Source organism: Dasypus novemcinctus, chromosome 21 (genome assembly GCF_030445035.2).
Source record: "Dasypus novemcinctus isolate mDasNov1 chromosome 21, mDasNov1.1.hap2, whole genome shotgun sequence".
NCBI lineage: Eukaryota > Metazoa > Chordata > Mammalia > Cingulata > Dasypodidae > Dasypus > Dasypus novemcinctus.
In genome coordinates, this window is record NC_080693.1 from 38751242 (window position 1) to 38769086 (window position 17845).

At 48.7% G+C, this 17845-nt stretch overlaps 1 protein-coding gene across 4 annotated transcripts in view; it reads right to left on the reverse strand.

The window, feature by feature from the left end:
- The window catches only part of ASIC2 (acid sensing ion channel subunit 2), a 1082534-nt gene that overhangs the window by 1999 nt on the left and 1062690 nt on the right, over positions 1–17845 (reverse strand). For 2 of the 4 annotated variants that reach the window (XM_071210499.1, XM_058283867.2), the window contains exons 4-9: positions 13769–13919; positions 11742–11798; positions 10185–10338; positions 9033–9124; positions 1985–2064; positions 754–822 (exon numbers count right to left, since the gene is read on the reverse strand). In XM_071210499.1, coding sequence (XP_071066600.1) covers positions 754–822; positions 1985–2064; positions 9033–9124; positions 10185–10338; positions 11742–11798; positions 13769–13919 — 603 coding nt within the window. The remainder of the gene's footprint in view (positions 1–753; positions 823–1984; positions 2065–9032; positions 9125–10184; positions 10339–11741; positions 11799–13768; positions 13920–17845) is intronic. The other 2 variants (XM_071210500.1, XM_058283868.2) reach the window with 1 other exon arrangement.

Sequence of the window (17845 nt, forward strand, 5' to 3'; positions counted from 1 at the left end):
ACTCCTAGGGCCCGAGGTGCTGATTTGGGGTCCACGGATGGGTGGGGAAAGCCAAGTTATCTTTTATCAGTCAGCAAAGAGCTGAGCCTGGGGGTGGACTGAGTTTGGGAAGGAGGATGGGTACGCATAAGAGGTGGGGCTTCTCTGGCTCTAGGGAAGAGAGGCCACAGGGTAGTGGCTAGGGTTCTTTAAATCCAGCTGGGACACACACCAGCTTTGTTAATTTAGCCTTAGGGCCTCAAGTGACTCAAATACAAAATGGGGATGATACTAGACCTTCCTCTAGGGCTCACAGCACAGTGCCTGACACTACCAGGCATACAATCACAGTAGCTATTATGGGTATCATTGCCACTACCGACTTCACAAGGCCCCATGCTCCGTGTCCCCTTCGAATGGCACAGAATGCCCCCAATGTCCCTGCTTGCATTTTGCCCTAAGGGGTTGAGGGGGTGGGCCTACATAGAGCCTCTCTTGCTCTCTCAAGGCCATGAGATGAGGGGGCTAGTCCTCTGGCCTGGGAGAAGCTGGCTTGGATCAGGCAGGACCAATCCTTGGTATGAGCTGCAGCCATGGCCTGTGGGATAGGGTTCAGAGAGAGGCTCAGGGCTCAGAGTGTCCTCGGGTATGGGAGCTGAAGGGGTGTCGTGAGCCGTGGAAAGCTGTGTGGCAGGGCACGTCTCTCCCACCCCCGTGTCATCTTGCCCATACAAGCAGAGCAGCTGACCCACCAACACGACGAGCTGCTCTTACCACATTCTCATCATGGCTCCCTTCGTCCTCCTCTTTGCCAAGCAGGTCTAATAGCTTCTCTTTGATCAGCTGTAAGAAAAGCAGGAAGGGGCTGGTCAGGCAGGAGATTGGTACAAAGGTACAGGACCTCCTTCCACCTGGCTCGGCTGGGGGACTACAGAGGCAGCAACCGCCCGGGCTGTGGGCTGGCCAAACCGCAGCGACAGCTAGCCTGGCAGGCTGTGCCACAAGCCTGTCTGTCCCCAAGTTTTGGCTGAAATAGGATTTTGTTGCAGGTCATGTACCTTGGAAGGGCTAACAGGAAGGCCTCCTCTCACAGCTTAGACTGCTTTCTTTGTGCATGGAGAGTATGCTAAGTGGCATGTGCTTGAAGGACTGGCTCCCGTGTCTTCAGGAGCAGCCTGGGACCCTGTGTCTGAGGCTGGGGCTGGGGGACAAGATTATTATCCACTTTCCAGGCCTGGCAACTCTGTAGTTCAGGGCACACCTTGGTTTGTAACACTTTATTCTTGGCAATAAAGAGCAGATATTAAATATATTACGCAGAGATATCTAATTTCCATAACTTTGTAGAGAACTTTTTACCAATATTAGAAAAAGATGCAGAATGAAATCTGGCCATGGGACTTGATTTGGGTTTGCCATGTTGAGAGCCAGGATGTGGGACTCCAGAGGATACGGGCTACCAGGGTCTGTAAGTGTCCCAGCGGCCTTTGGCCATGCCTTGGCGCTCTGCCTTTTGCTGGGCCTGGACTCACGTGGTTCTGGGTGCCCCGCAGGGTCTAAGCATGCCTTAGGGATTCTGCCTGTTTCAGAGAGGCACGCCGGAAGGAAGGAGGCGATGTGGGTCACCCAACTCACCGCCAGGAGTGAACACTGGTCGGGACAGGGGCTGGGATGGCCCCAGCACGGGTTTGCGTTTCCTGTGGCAGGTTAGCGCTCTAGCTCAGTAGCTCCCACTGCTCTTTGGGTGGCTGGCTTAATCCTGCAGAGGTCTTTGTCAGCCTGACCCTCTGCAGAGCCTGGAAGCTTGCTCACTCTCAGCCCAGGGCTGGGGGAGACACAGGCTGATGAGCACCAGGAGGGATAAACAGTATGGGTGGACAGGAAGGAGACAGCAGCTGTGGGCGGAGGAAGGCTGCTGCCTCCCACCTGCTTCGGTTCTGAACGTCTGGGCAGGATGAGGGCACCAGCATATGGTCATTTCCTTGTGAGCAATCCCAAATCTTACCTCGTAAATATAATCAAAGAGCTCTAGTATTGTAAGGATACTAGCACCAATAAACAATCCCATCTGACCACCGATATCACCTGGAGAAAAAAGGAAAGACCAAAGATTTACTCACACAGCGTCCTGAAAGGGGTGCGCAGACTAAGACCTTGAGAACCAGCCCTTCCGAGGGGCGCGCTCCCACGGGGAGCCTGAACCCAGCAACTGGAAGGCGAGGGCTTGACAGTCCCTCCCTCATTACAAAGGTCTGAGAGCGAATGGGTTTTCAGCACCCACCTGGGGATGGGGCTCAGAATAGACCTCAAGGCCAGGGGCTAATGGTGTGTTCAATGACATTCAAAACAACAGACTGGGCTCTTGCCTTGGGTCAAGCTCCAGGGTGGGTGGGAGAAGGTGTGAGTGGTCCTTGCCCTGGGCAAGGGCATAGTCCAGCCCTGGACACGTGCCCTGGGGTGGGGTTCTTTGGGGCAGTGGCACCAGAGGACTCTCTTTACCCCCAACCAATCATGGCATGTCTTTCAGGACCACTTGGGGGCACCTTCCACCCTTGGGATGAGGTCATAGGAGGCATCCCCTTATCTCCTATGCCCAAAGGTAAAGTTTCAGTTTGGTTTCTTTCTAGAGCAGGGGTTCTTAACCTACGGTGTATGGATCTCTTTGGCCAAAGGTTTTCTAGATTGGTCTTCAGATCCCTCTGCACCTTTATCAGCTGGCAGTCTTTTATTCCCTGTAAATGCCTGGACTTACCGTAATGCTACAGAATCAGAATCTCTGGGGAAATCAGAATTGTGAAGCTCCCCAGATGTTGCCCAGACCCACCAGAGTTTGATAACCACTCTCTTGGGGAAGGGCTTCCAATGGCTAAAAACCTCCTGAAATTGAAGGCAAAGGTTATGCGAGTGTATCTGGACATTTGCAGCTGGAGAGTCTGCAGCTATTGTGAGATTCTCAGAGGCACCTAATCCCCCTAAAGTTTATGATGCTTTGTTTATGAAGTTTATGATGCAGAGGCGGTGCGGTAGAGCAGAGGGCTCCGAGGCCCTGTGTCTGCAGTGCGCCAGCCAACCTGCTGTGCGGCTTTGACAAGTCCTGATTGCTCAGTAACTTTGCCTTCAAAGGAGAGTTGGTGGTGGTGGTGGGGTGGACTCGAGGAGATGAACTGTGAGGTCCTTTCCAGCTCAGGCTCTGGTCTGGGCAGGGAGAGGTGTGGGGAGGAGGAGGCCTTTGGGGTGGGTGCACTGTCCTACTGGCCAATCCATGCTGCCCTCTTGTATGAGTCAGCCAAAGGGGTTCTGATGCAAAATACCAGAAATTGGTTGGTTTTTATAAAGGGTATTTATTTGGGGAAGGAGCTTACAGATACCAGGCCATAAGGCACTAGCTACTTCCCTCATCAAAGTCTATTTTCACGTGTTGGAGCAAGATGGCTGAGGACGGCTGTGAGGGTTCAGGCTTCCTGAGTTCCTCCCTTTCAGGGTCTTGCATCTCTCTGGGTTGAAGGTTCTTTCCTCCCCAGGGCTTGCTTCTTCCATGGCTCAAGCTTCCTCTCTTCCTGGGGCTGGCTTCTCTTTCCCCTGTGAGCTTACTTCCCAGGACTCCAGTTTAAGGCTTCAGCATCAAACTCCAACATCAAAACTCCAGCATCAAAAACCCCTCTCTCTGTCCTTTGCCATGCCTTTTATCTGTAAGTCCCTACCCACCAAGGGGTGGGGACTCAACGCCCTAATGACGTGGCCCAATCAAAGCCCTAATCATAACTTAAGCCCACCCAGGTACAGACCAGCTTACAAACATAATCTAATATCTATTTTTGGAATTCACAACCATATCAAGTTGCTACACTCCACCCTCTGAATTCCAAAAAGACATTACAATATTCAAAAAAACCTTAAATCAGTAACAATGCAAATACTAAATCATATCACAATCAATTTAAAGAAATACAGTTTGTCTTGGGGCAAAGTCTTGTCTGCTATAGACCTTTGAAACTTACAGAACAAAGTATCTGTTTCCAATACGCAAATGGATAGACAAAGGATAAACATTGTCATTACAACAAGGAGAAACTGGGAGGGAAACATGAGTCTCAGGTCCTCTACAGTTCAGTAAACCTGCAGGGCATCCTCCATTCGATTTCAGTCTAAGAGTCATTTTTAAGATGATGGTTTCTTCTCCTTGGGGTTTTACGGGAACCCACCCTTTCCACATGCTTATCCAATGGCCATTTTCTTGGCTCCACCCTCATCAAGCATCTGGGTATTGACCAAACTCCAGACCTCACCCTCCAAGAGTGTCAGGGTGGTTGCCACACCTTACCCAATCTTTGGGTTAGAGTCTTAACCCCCTAAGTACAGTGATGTGAAGACAACATTCCACCCAACCTTTGGCATTCAGGTTCAACCCTCTCAGAGCAACAAGTTGACCACCTGGCCTTTCCTAATCCGTGGGGGACAGGCCCACCCCTCTTAGACCTGTGGGGTGCTGACCTTACCCACCATAATCCTTGGGGAACGTGTTCCACTCTCTCTGTACCCTGGGGCAGCAAAACTCTCCCAGAACATGGGGTGGGAATATCCACCCTCTTCAACTGCTGGTACAAACTCATGCTCTCTGTACTCATGGGTAGGGTTCCTCTCTTGGCCCAAGGTGATGTCTTAATTCCAGATCTCAGCTTCCATGGTTTTCCTCTTAAAGCTGTCTCTCCTTCCATTTCTCCTTTCCATGTCCTTTTTATTCCAGGCCGACAATGGTTTTGTTCATACAGCTCTCTCAAAAAACCTTGTTGGTTTAGCATGCAAGAAGGAGGGGTCCAAGCCATCAGATAGTAAGACTTTTCACAAGTCTTTCTGAGATAACTGCATCTTCAATCTTGACTTATAAGTTCCAATTTCAGTTAAGTCCCCAAGTGGGGCAATATCATCTGGGACTTTGATTTCCAGAGGCTTGGAATTTCCAGAATCAGTTTCTGTTTACTTTGAACCCAACAGTTCAGTCCTCAGCATATCTCTGTCATCTAGCATTTTGCTATAAGCTGCAAGTAGGGGAAGCAGACTTGGCCCAATGGATAGGGCGTCCACCTACCACATGGGAGGCCCACAGTTCAAACCCTGGGCCTCCTTGACCCATGTGGAGCTGGCCCATGTGCAGTGCTGATGCACGCAAGGACTGCTGTGCCATGCAGGCGTGTCCCCCGCGTAGGGGAGCCCCAGGTGTAAGGAGTGCACCCCGTAAGGAGAGCTGCCCAGTGTGAAAGAAAGTGCAGCCTGCCCAAGAAAGGTGCCATACACACGGAGAGCTAACACAACAAGATGATGCAACAAAAAGAAACACAGATTCCCGGTGTCACTGATAAGGACAGAAGTGGTCACAGAAGAACACAGAGCAAATGGACACAGAGAGCAGATGGCGGGGGGGGGAGGGGTGCCGGGGGCAGAAAGCAAAGAGGAAAAAAAAAAGGCTGCAAGCAGAAGCCAAGCCACACTCTCCAGGTTTAGTTTACTTTGGAAATTTCTTCAGTTAAATGACCAGGCTCACCATTTTCAAATTCTGCCTTCCATAAAACACCAGGAATTAATCTTGCTAAGTTCTCTGCAACTTTAAAACACAGATCACCTTTCCTCTAGTTTGCAATAATGGTTTCATCATTTACTTGTAAGGCATCATAAAAAGTCTCTTTACCATCCATACTGCTATCATCAGTCTCTTCAAAGCACTGTAGGTCTTTTCTTCTAAGCATTTCACAGTTACTCCAAAAAATACCCCTTACCCATGTATAAAACCATTCCAGCATTTTGGTAATTGCAAAAGCCCTTCCCCACTCCTTGGTACCAAATTCTGTATTAGTCAGCCAAAGGGGTGCTGATGCAAAATACCAGAAACTGGTTGGTTTTTATAAAGGTTATTTATTTGAGGTAGGAGCTTCAGATACCAGGCCATAAAGCATAAGTTACTTCCCTCACCAAAGTCTATTTTCACCTGTTGGAGCAAGATGGCTGCTGATGGCTGTGAGGGTTCAGACTTGCTGGGTTCCTCCCTTCCAGGGTCTTGCATCTCTTAAGGTTCTTTCCGTCCCAGGGCTTGCTTCTTCCGGGGCTCAGGGTTCCTCTCTTCCTGGGGCTTGCTTCTCTTTCCTCTGTGAGCTTACTTTCTGGGGTTTCAGCTTAAGGCTTCTGCATCAAACTCCAACATCAAAACTCCAACAACAAAAATGCCTCAACTCTGTCCTTTGCCATGTCTTTTATCTGTGGGTCTCCACCCACCAAGGGGTGGGGACTCCATGCCCTAATGATGTGGCCCAATCAAAGCCCTAATCATAACTTGAGCCCACCCAGGTACAGACCAGATTACAAACATAATCCAATATCTATTTTTGGAATTTATAGCCATATCAAACTGCTACTCCTCTTTATCTGAGGACTTTCGATGTTTAGATCTGCCCTGCTCCTCCCCTGACTAGGGTTGAGAGTACCCAGAGGCCATGTACCACAGATAAACAAGCAGAGATGGGGGGCTCTTCCTGATGGGACTTGGAAAGGGGTGGCTCCCCCCTTTTCCTCCCTCTCTAAAGTCCTGAATGGAGGCTTATTGTGGAGTGAGCACTTACATGTGTTTTTATCAGGTGTGAGGGGGTTTGTGTTTCCATATGTGTGTGCCGTGACTGATGTGTAGTGGTATGTGGGGGTGCCACATGCATGCACATGCATGGCTGTATATGTGTATACAACAGGCTGTATGCCTGGCTGCTGATGTGTGTAGGTTTTTTGTGGGTGGCTATCTATGTCTGGGTTAGGTACACAGAGTGTCTAAGTATGTGTGAGTGTGTGTGTGTGTGTAGGTTTGTGGAAGTGTATTGTGTGTCTGAGTGCTCTGTGCGAGCACATGTAGTTGTGTGTGTGTTTGAGTAGGTGTATGGCCTGAGTATGTGAGTCTGTAAGTGTGCACTGTGTCTGTTTAGTTTCGTTGTGTGCACATGTGTCTCCGCTGCTGCATCGTGTGCATATGGTTCCATGCTGGCGTGCATTGCGTGTGTGGCTCTGTATCCTGGGGGTGCATGTACCCGCAGGTTTAGTGTGTGCATGTACAGGGTGGGGTGGGTGTCCCTGCACGTGGCCTGGGTGCGTGTGTAGTGTGTATGTGTGTTGACGCTGGGAGGTGAGGGAGGGGCTGGGTGGCGGTGGGAGAAGGGCCTGATTGGGCCTGACCGCTGAGGGCTTGCAAGCGGCACGCTTTCATCGCAGGAGGTACAGATGGCAGCATTATTTTCTCAGCGGGCTATTCTGGGTGGGAACAAGATGCTGGGAACAAGCTCATCCTCATTTCTGATGCAGAGACCAGCTATCCCTCTTGACAGATTCAGAGCTCAAGCCCTCCTCACTCTCCGTGTGTGTGTGTGTGTGTGTGCACGCGTGTGTGTGTGTGTGTGTGTGACTGTGGGCCTCTGCTGGGGGAGAGGAGGGGAGGAGGCGTGTCCTGAGTTCTCTAGGAAATAAAGGCCAGAGCCCGCAGACCCGGGGCCAGGGTGGGGTGGGGTCTACCTCTCTTGTGCAGAGCCTCCGCGCATGCGCTCCTGGCTCAGCCCCTTAGGTCACATGACCTCCGAGGCCTGCGTGACACCACATCAGTCCAGCTGGGACCAAGCCGTGGCCCAGTCCCCAGCCTCCTGGGAGAAGCCCAGAAATGCTCGGAGGTCCCTAGAAGCACCGCTGAGCCTTGGGTCCCTGGCAATGGTGACTGTCCAGGTGGCAGCAGCTCTTATTTATGGACATCTTCTGGGCTAGGAGAACACCACAACAGATTCATAAAGTGGTTTTATTAAACCCATTTTACAGATGAGGTACTTGAGGCTCAGTGAGGTGAAGCCACTTGCCCATGTTCTCACAGCAGGTATGCAGCAACCCTTGGATTTAAAGCCCAGTCTCTCCTCTATACCGCCAGGTAGGTGGCCCCTGCTCCTCCCACGATGCCTCTCTCACCTATCTCAGCAGTTTCTCCATATTGCAGTCATAATTTCCTTTCTGAGAGTGAATGGGAGTTGGGAAGCAGGCTACAGCGCCCTTTTGAGCCCAGCACCAAGCCCCATTGGGAAGAGCCCTCTCCTCGCCATCTCTGCCTGTTCACCTGGGGATGTGGTTGTTGGACTCCACCCAGCCCTCATCAGGGTAGAAGTGGGGCAGATCTACCCACCGAAAAGTTCTCAGACCAGCAGGTCAACATGGACCCTCTCACTGGACCGTGCACCCATCCCAAAGGCGTCTTGTGGGTTCTGGGCGAGGCTGGGGCAGGGCTGCATCCGTTATGTGCTAAAGGGGACATGTGTGGAGTGGCAGGCAGGGCACTGTCAGGGTGGAGCCCTCCGAGCTGGAAACCCCCACCCCTTCCCTCTTTTCTTCTGGTCGTAAATGGGGATGATCACATATTGGTTGTTGAAATGAGCCTGAGCTCCGGGGGAGGGCAGTGGTGCAGCCAGGAGCAGCTGGTGCCCACTGTCTGGCCTGCACTTTGGAAACAGCACCAGAGGTTTGTGGACATCTGGGGAAAGCAGCCTTCTTCTGTGTTTGACAAAGGACCCTCAGTCCAGCGGCAGCCATGCTGCTTTCCAGGTGGATGCTCCATCAGGACCTCACTGAGCCCTCTGCTGCCGACCACCCACGGGTCAGCCTTCACGCCATCTGACAGCAACTGCTCCTCCCATGGCCCCAGGACTCTGACTCCTGGGGTCAGAGGATCATGGAATCCACGAGGTGTGCTGGAAGGCCCCGAGACACCTTTTAACTCACTCCTCATTGTACAGATGGGCCAACTGAGCCCTTCTTTGGGAAACAATGGGACAGAGAAACCAAGTTTCCTAGCTCTGCTAAGTTAGGGTTCTCCCCAGTTGGAGCATTAGCAGTAAAAGGAAAGGGAGAATAATAAGTAAATTAAAAGGCTAGACTTGCCAGGAAGCCTATGTATCTTTCAGTCTGCCTGCCTGCCTGCCTACCCTCCCAGCCTCCTTTCCTCCTGCCCTCTAGGAGATGTAGAAATTTGTGCAATAGACACCCCCATTTACCAAGTAAGGCAGCGACTTCGTACGCCTTCTTCTGTTCAATTGTCTCGTAATTGAGAGCTTCAAAAAATATATCCAGAACAAGGATGTTCTCTCTGCAGAGGGAATATCCAGTGCCATAAATGGTTAGAACCATCAGAATCCACAGGGATCTTCCAATACAGCTTCCCATGAACAGATGAGGAAACCGAGGTGTCGGGAGACCACTGACTGGAAGTCAGAGCTGCTTAGAGGCAGAGCTGGGCTGGAAACCACAGGCCCTGACTCCCGGCCCAGTGCTCTTCCCAGGACTGAAGACATATAAAACCTGTGCCCCTGCTTCCTTCTTTCTATCCGCCTGCCTCTTCTCACCCTTCCCAGGAGACCTACTTGGCCTCCACATCTTCTTAGCCTGAAGGTGAGCTCGGTCACCTGAGCACTGCCTGGGTGCCTGCCCTAGCTGACCCCCCAGGCTGTCCCTGATCACTCCTGGGAGGCCCCCCCAACCCAAATTCCTCCTGGGGCTTATAACAGGTTTCTCCTAGGGGAAGGCCCTGCCCTGGCATTGCCAAGTCGGTTGCTGAATTCAGGGAGGGTCTTTAGGGAGCAAACCCATAACTGGCTGGGAGGGTTTTCTGGCAAAAGCACCTCAGCATCCTTTTTCTCTAGACAAATGAGTTAATGAGCCACATCTTGACAATAAAAGTCATTACTGTCTGCAGAATGTCTGCTAAGCTGCAGGGTCTGGCACTGTCTCCTTCAGCCTTCCTTCCACCACTCTCAGTGCCCCTTGATCTCAACCTGCTGAGCATAAGGTGTCCCAGTCTGGGGCTTGGGGAGTTTGGTGAGTGTGCTGCTGGCAGGAGGGGGCGGCCAGGGAGAGGAGCTAACCTGCTCTCTGCAGCAGTGCAGGTCTCCCCTCAAGACTGTAAACTCCTTAAGGGCAGGGGTTGTATCTTATTTTTCTTTGTCTTTTTATTCTGTGTGCTGAGCACAGAGCTTGGTACACAGCAGGTGCTCAATCAACGTCTGCTAAGTTGAACTCGTGCTTACCTTTGCCGCCTCTGTGCTCACCCCCAACCCACCCTCTCCCATACCCTCTCCTCTCTCCCCCGTGCTCCAGGGATCGCTAAACCATTTCCCCCTCCCCGTGCCCACCACGCGCGCTCAGCTTACGAAATATATTTTTCTGATTTGTTAAATTTCTTCTCGAGGTACTTGGCTGACGTCTTGCTTGGGATCTTCACCATGGAGAGCTCTTTGTTGTAGCGGGTCAGGTTGCAGGGCGTCCTGCACAGACAGTAGTTGCTGTCCTTCTCCGCCAGCAGACCTGAGGGGAGAGGGAGGCGCGCTGAGGACGGGTGGGAACCCGGGCTTCTGGGCGCAGCGGCAGCCAGCGGGGCGTGAGCTGGCAGCGGGGGCTGGTCCGGGGCCAGTGAGGGGTGGGCCACTGGGAGGGGAGGGGAGCCCGGCTTTTGCTGCTGATTGAAAGGGTGTGGGCTCATTAAAAGCGCTCGCTCCTTCTGGTCCTCTTGGTCTTGTTTTCTTTCTGTTTCCTTCACTGTCCTGTCAACCTTTACAACTGTCGAAAAGGCACTGCTTTTGGAGAATGGGCTCTTGGGGCGTCCTTCCTCCATCTTTTCTGCGCCAAGCCTTAGTGTTCTCATTCATGAAGTGGGCCGCCCGTCAGAGACAAGTGTCGGAGACTGTCCTAAAGCCAGGGCTCATCCGGCTTCCAGAGGCTCCCACAGAACTCTTCGGTTAGGATTCTCAATTTCTTTCCCTTGAGGCAATCTTTGCCCATCTGGAAACTTCTCTCTCTCTCTCTCTTCTTTCAATTGGGACAGGGTGGTTAAAGACATTGTTTTCCTCCTCCCTCCCTCTTCCCTCTAACCATCTCACTGTTTTTTGGTCACTCTTGGGTTTTGTTGAGTCTTTACTCCAGAGAGACTGAGCCTCTGCAAACCCTGGAGCCGCGCCCTGTCCTCTCCTCCAGCCCTTCACTCCTTAGTCCTCTTGGGAGCAACTGGTCATGAGTCCAGAGCTGCCCCCACTTAGCTCCGGCAAGTGCAGCTGCAGAACCCGAATCCAGAGTGTTTAAAAATGCTCTCAGCTTGACCGGTTTCACGGGTCTGGAGAGAGGCAGAGATGTGTCCAGCTTTGGGGTCGCAGCTTGCTTGTGCAGTCTCCCTCCCTGCAATTTCCCAGGGGTGGGCACCGGCAGAGTGATGCCAACCTGCAAACACTCCCCAGGCTGGCGTGGAGAGCGGGGGAGTGCACTGTGCCTTCCATTTGAACCCATGGAACGCAAATCCGGCTTTACCTTCCCCAGGCTAGATAGATGGAGCAAGGGAAGGGAGGACTGCTTTGGAATAACCACGCCTGTGAATGCCAGAGGGTGCGTGGGGAGGTAGCGCCTAGCTCCTTCTGGTGCCCACGCCCCATTGCCCATCCTCCTTCCATCTCTGTCCTCTCCCCTCCATCCCTTAGCGCCTTCCATTCCCCCTAGAGTGCACTCCTTCTCCGTCTCCATGTCACACCCCAATTCCCTCCTGCAGTCCCTTTCCCAGCCGGTCCTCCTTTCTTCCCTCCTCTCCATCTCCTCCTCCTGTCCAGCCCTCCTCCCCCCATTCCTCTTCTCCCTGAGCTCCCTCCCCACACTCAGTCTTCATGGTCTCAGTTTCACACTTCCCTCCCCACATTATCGGTCCACCTCTCTCCCCTAATACTGACCGAGGGCAGGCTCTGCACACTCCTTGTGCTGCTCAGGGGTACAGAAAGGGGCATCCCCTGCAAAGAGAAGCATGAGGGAGAGTTACTCAGGCAGAATCGCTCGTGCCAGCAGCAATGCCCCACCTTGGGCTGGGGGAAGTGAGCACCTCCGTTCGCTGGGAGGGAGGGGCAGCCGTCTGCAGTGGACGTGTCGGAGGGAAACCATTAACCAGAGCCGCCTAGTGGGCATCAGGGAAGATGGGGAGCAGTACCCAGGGGCCGGAGATTGGGTTCTCACTGAGCCCTGTCACTTACTTGCTCCATGACCTTGGGCAGGTCGTTCACCTCCCTGTGCAAGAGGTAATAAGACCTGCCTGGCTAACTTCTCCCAGGCTGCTGTGTAGGTCTAAGGAGCTCACGAGCTCACATAGGTGAGATTGCCTTGACAGGCAAGTGGGGAGGCGGTGGTAAGCATCATCTCCTTTAACCTGCACAGGTACCTGTGAGGGAGGAAATCTTATATCTGTTTGACCAATGAGAGACTTGAGGCTTAAACAGAACACCAGGGCTAGTAAGTAATGGAGGTGACCTTTGAACCAGGCCAGTCTGATTCTTCCACCCCACCACACTGCTGTATGTGAGAGTTTGCTTTGTTCATATCCTCCTTGCTTTGTACTTAATTCCACATTAGTCACTGATATGCTAGCAACAGAGCCATGGCTGGAACGACTAAAACCTCTTTTGCTCACCTTTGGCTCAGGCTCCATGGGGAAACCTCATTAGCTGGTGGTTGAGTCTACGAATCAGGTGGCAATACCTGCCAGGCCTGGATTCTCCTCTTAAGGATTTCTTTGGGGAAATTCAGAATTTTTTTTCTTTTACCAAGTGTTGAAGTTAAAGCCCACCACGATGTCTTTTCCTTCAATTTCCCCCCAAAGCTTTTCAGAGCCAAAGAACTGATAGGATACCTCCTTTCTAATAATAACAATTCAACTGATAAGTTTCCAGGAAGTTCAAAGGCAATTTAAAAGAGCAGTAGTTCTAATTTTAGATTACTAAGGAAATTAATGATTACTAATGAAATAAATCAGAATTTTCTGTAAGAATGTTCTTTACAGCATTGGTTATAATAGCAAAAAAAAAAAAAAAACTGGTAAAGAACTATATGTCCAATATATGGAGTTAGTTGTATAAAGTTTAGCTAAGTAATGTATGATTTAACTGTGAAATGTAATAACAACCATTGAATATAATAGCAAAGTTCCTGGCACATAGTCAGTTTTTAGTCAACATGAATTTTGAGCCCCTGTTATGTGCGAACATAGCAACCTCTGACTTTTGCATTTTAGAAAAATTTTTAATATCTTAATTTTATCCTCCTAACAATGAATGATAATTAAGCTGAGAACTGAGAGGTTTAGTGACTTGTGCCAAGTTACACAGTAAATGAGCAGAGAAACCTGAATTAGAAGCCAAGGTCCCTGCCTTCAGTCATCCTTCCATGCTGCAATGCCAAACTTGTCCTACCCAAGCCAGTGCCACACTCCACATCTCTACCTCTGACACACTGACCACCTCCAATGAGGACAGCTGCATGCATCATTTGCCTGACGACAGAAAGGTCAGTCCGGGCACATTTTTTTTTTTTCTGCTTATGGACTTTTGCTTCATTTTAAAGCAGGCAACACATTTAGATGCAAGAAGGTGAACATCTGGATATTTGGATGTGTACCACACCAGGGTGCAATAATTGCAAACATCTAGATATTGGGCCACTAAACACCAAGAGGTAGGAGCAGCAAACATTTGGCAAACATATTGAACATTAGGGATGAGCATTCTCCAAACATCTGGACCCTTCTGGAAACTGGACTGGATGTTTCTATTTGTCCTTGAAATGTTTAGACCAAATAACAACAGAATAACAACAACACTTTGGATCTTAGTAGAGTGTGCAAAGGGTGTCCCATTAGGATGAGACTTACAAAGAAGGACGAGGGTGGCCCCAGGAGCTCCCAGGTGTCCCAGGCAGGGCCGTTGGCACTGACCTGGCATGTGGACCATGCGGCAGTTGCAGTTTTCCACGATGTAGCGGGTCTCACAATCAATCCTGCAGGCGGTGATACTGTAAACAGGAAAGAAGTCGAGTCCCATCTCTGAGGACCGGCACTCGCCCCACGGTGGGGGCAGGTATGTGAGCTGCAAGACAGGAAGGAGGAGGCAGCAATCAGCCCTGGAGGATGCTGCTTGTTAGCCTCACCAGACTCAATGGCTCATTCATTGACTTTTCAAGCAGCACAAAATTACTGGTCATCTACTTCATGACTAAAGTCCATTGACTGACCTTATAGACCTTTCAACCTCTGACCATCCTATAAATGCTAATTCCCCCTGCTTCCGCCGCCCCGAGTCTTTTACACAGCGTCTTCCCACTTCAACATGTCATCTTGCATCTTTTGGAATGACTCAACTAAATTCTACCCACTTGGTTTGGGACATTGGGACCTCAGACCTAGACCCAGAGGACAAAACCCAGAGAAGGCTGAGGAAGAAATGGCTTTAGACATAATCACTGTTATTTATGATCCTTGACCCTGACCAGAACAGCTCTCTAGGTGTCATGCTATGGATAACAACCCTCTGGACACTGTTCTCAGAGGTCCAATGTCCCCTTCTAACAAATGTTCTTCTAACACCTGTGGTCCTTGCCTGATGGGGATGGGGAGGGTGAAGAAGTGAGAACTAATGGTAGTTGAGCACTTACTCTGCATTTTTTTAAAATTGAGAAATACTTTACCTACAATAAAATATGGACATTTCGAGTATACAGGGCTATGTGTTCTGACAAATGTAGACACCTGTTTAACCACCACTTCAGTCATTGTTGGTTTTGCCTGCTCTCATACTTCATGTGAATGTAAGTTTTTCTATGCTCTCTTTTTTGTCTGCCTTCTTTAGCTCAACATATTGTTTTTGAGATTCATCCATGTTGTTGTGTGCATCAGTAGTTCATGTCTTTTTATTGCTGAATAGTTTTCCAGTGTAGGAATAAACTACAATTTGTTTTTCCATTCTCCTGATGATGGGCATATGGGTGGTTTGCAGTTTTCGGTAATTCTGAAAAAACCTCTATAGCATTCATTTATAAGTCTTTTTGTGGACATATGTCTTCATTTCTCTTGGGTAAATAGCTATGAGTGAAATAGTTGGTACATAAGATTGGATGTGTATTTAACCAAGAAGTTGTCAAACTGTTATCCAAAGTGGTTGCACTATTTCATGCTCCCACCAGTAAAGAATAAGAGTTCTTGGTGCTTCATATCCTTGCCAAATCTTGATTTGTCTATCCATTTAATTTGCCGTGCTTGAAGAAGTATAGTTATATCTTATTGTTGTTTCCATTTGCATTTTCCTGATGATGAATGATTTTGAGCATGATTTTATGTGTTTATTGGCCATTTGTATATTCTCTCTTGTGAAGTGTTTATTCAAATCTTTTGCTCATTTCAATAACTGACTTTTTATTTTTGTTATCAAATTGTAGGAGTTCTCCATATATTTTATTTTTGTTTTGTTTTTTTTCCATATATTTTGGATACAAGTTCTTTGTAAGATATTTATATTATGAATATTTTTTCCTAGTCTGTGACTTATGTTTCCATTTTCTTAAAGGTATCTTTTTCCCCCTATTTTAAAAATAAACTTCATTAAGGTATAATTTACATACAGTAAAATTTTAAGGTACATTTAAAATTTTAATGTACAGTTCAATGAACTTTTACAAATGTATGCACCCTTGTAACTACCTCTTTAATTGATATAGAACATTTCCACATTACTGGCTCCCTCAGTTTCCCTATATTGCCATCAACCCTCATCCCACCCCCACCAAGTCTCAGATAACCACTGATCTGCTTTATGTTACTGTAAATTGGTGTGGCTGTTTCAGAACTTCATGTAACTAGAACCATACAGTCTATACTCTTTTTTTCCTATTTTTAAAAATATAGGGAAACGGACTTTGGCCCAGTGGTTAGGGCGTCCGTCTACCACATGGGAGGTCCGCGGTTCAAGCCCCGGGCCTCCTTGACCCGTGTGGAGCTGGCCCATGCGCAGTGCTGATGCGCGCAACGAGTGCCGTGCTACACAGGGGTGTCCCCCGCGTAGGGGAGCCCCACGCGCAAGGAGTGCACCCATAAGGAGAGCCGCCCAGCGCGAAGGAGGGAGCAGCCTGCCGAGGAATGGCGCCGCCCACACTTCCTGTGCCGCTGACGACAACAGAAGCGGACAAAGAAACAAGACGCAGCAAAAAGACACAGAAAACAGACAACCGGGGGAGGGGAGGGGAATTAAATAAATTAAAAAAAAAAAATAAATCTTAAAAAAATATATATATATATATATATTTTTTTGTTATAGTAGTTGTGAACTTACAAAATGATTATACACATGTGTAGAATTCCTATACAACAGCCCTTCACCAACATACCACACTATGGTAGAACATTTGTTACAGATTATGAGATAATACCATCAGACTATTACCACCAACCATGGTCCATAGCATACATTTGGCAGATTTTTTCCATATCCCTCCATTATCAACATAGTACATCTTTGGCATTGATGTAAGAATATTACAGTATTGTTGTTAATCACAGACCATAGGTCACATCACTTGTATTTTTTCCATGCTTCTCCACAATCCCACCAAACTGCAATAGTGGTATACATCTGCTCTAGCTAATAGAAGGACACTCTTTCATCTGTACCATTAACCACAATTCTCATCTACCTCTGGGTTCACCGTGTTATTCAGTCCCTAGAATATTCTCTAGCTTTCTTTCAATTGACATTTACATCCCTAGAATACCCTTTTCAGCCACACTCCTATTTATTTATTTAAAGATTTATTTATTTATTTATTTCTCTCCTCTTCCCCCCCCTGCCCCCCGCCCCACCCTGGTTGTCTGTTCTCTGTGTCCATTTGCTTCATCTTCTTTGTCTGCTTCTGTTGTTGTCAGCGGCACGGGGATCTGTGTTTCTTTGTGCTGCGTTATCTTGTTGTGTCATCTCTCCGTGTGGGCGGTGCCATTCTTAGGCAGGCTGCACTTTCTTTGGTGCTGGGTGGCTCTCCTTATGGGGTGCACTCCTTGCGTGTGGGGCTCCCCTATGCGGGAGACACTCCTGCGTGGCACGGCACTCCTTGCGCGCATCAGCACTGCACGTGGGCCAGCTCCACATGGGTCAAGGAGGCCTGGGGTTTGAACCGCGGACCTCCCATGTGGTAGACGGATGCCCTAACCGCTGGGCCAAGTCTGCTTCCCACAATCCTGTTTATAAACCAGCTGCTACTTACTATGTGTTACCATCAACTCTATCCATTTCCACACTTTTACATTCAAGTTAATTAAAACTTCTGCATACATTAAGCGCAGTAGGCCTTCTCAGCCCTTCTCTTATCTCCTTATAACCTATACTCTAGGTTATAACTCCATGCATTTATTCTTTGTATTTAGCTCATGTTAGTGAGACCATGCAATATTTGTCCGTTTGTATTTGGCTTACATCACTTAGCATAATGTCTTCAAGATTCATCCATGCTATCATATGTGTCTCAATTTCATTTCTTCTTACTGCAGCATAGTATTCCATCATATGTATTTATATATACAACATTTTGTTTATTCATTCATTGGTTGATGGACACAGGTTGTTTCCATCTTTTGGCAATTGTGAATAACACTGCTATGAATATCAGTGTGCAGATGTCTGTTTGTGTCACAGTTTTCAGTTCTTCTGGATATATTCCTAGTGGAGGAATTGCTGAATCATAAGACAGTTCTGTATTTAGCTTCCTGAAGAACCACCAAACTGTCTTCCACAGAGGATACAATATTTCACAATCCCACCAATAGTGAAGCAGTGTTCTTTTTTCTACACATCCTCTCTAGCACTTATTGTTTTCTGTTGTTTTTTAAAAAATCTGGTGTGATACCTCATTGTTGTTTTGATTTGCATTTCCCTAATAGCTAGTGATACGGAACATTTTTTCATGTGCTTTTTGGCCATTTGTATTTCCTTGTTGGAGAAATGTCTATTTAAATCTTTTGCCCATTTTTAAA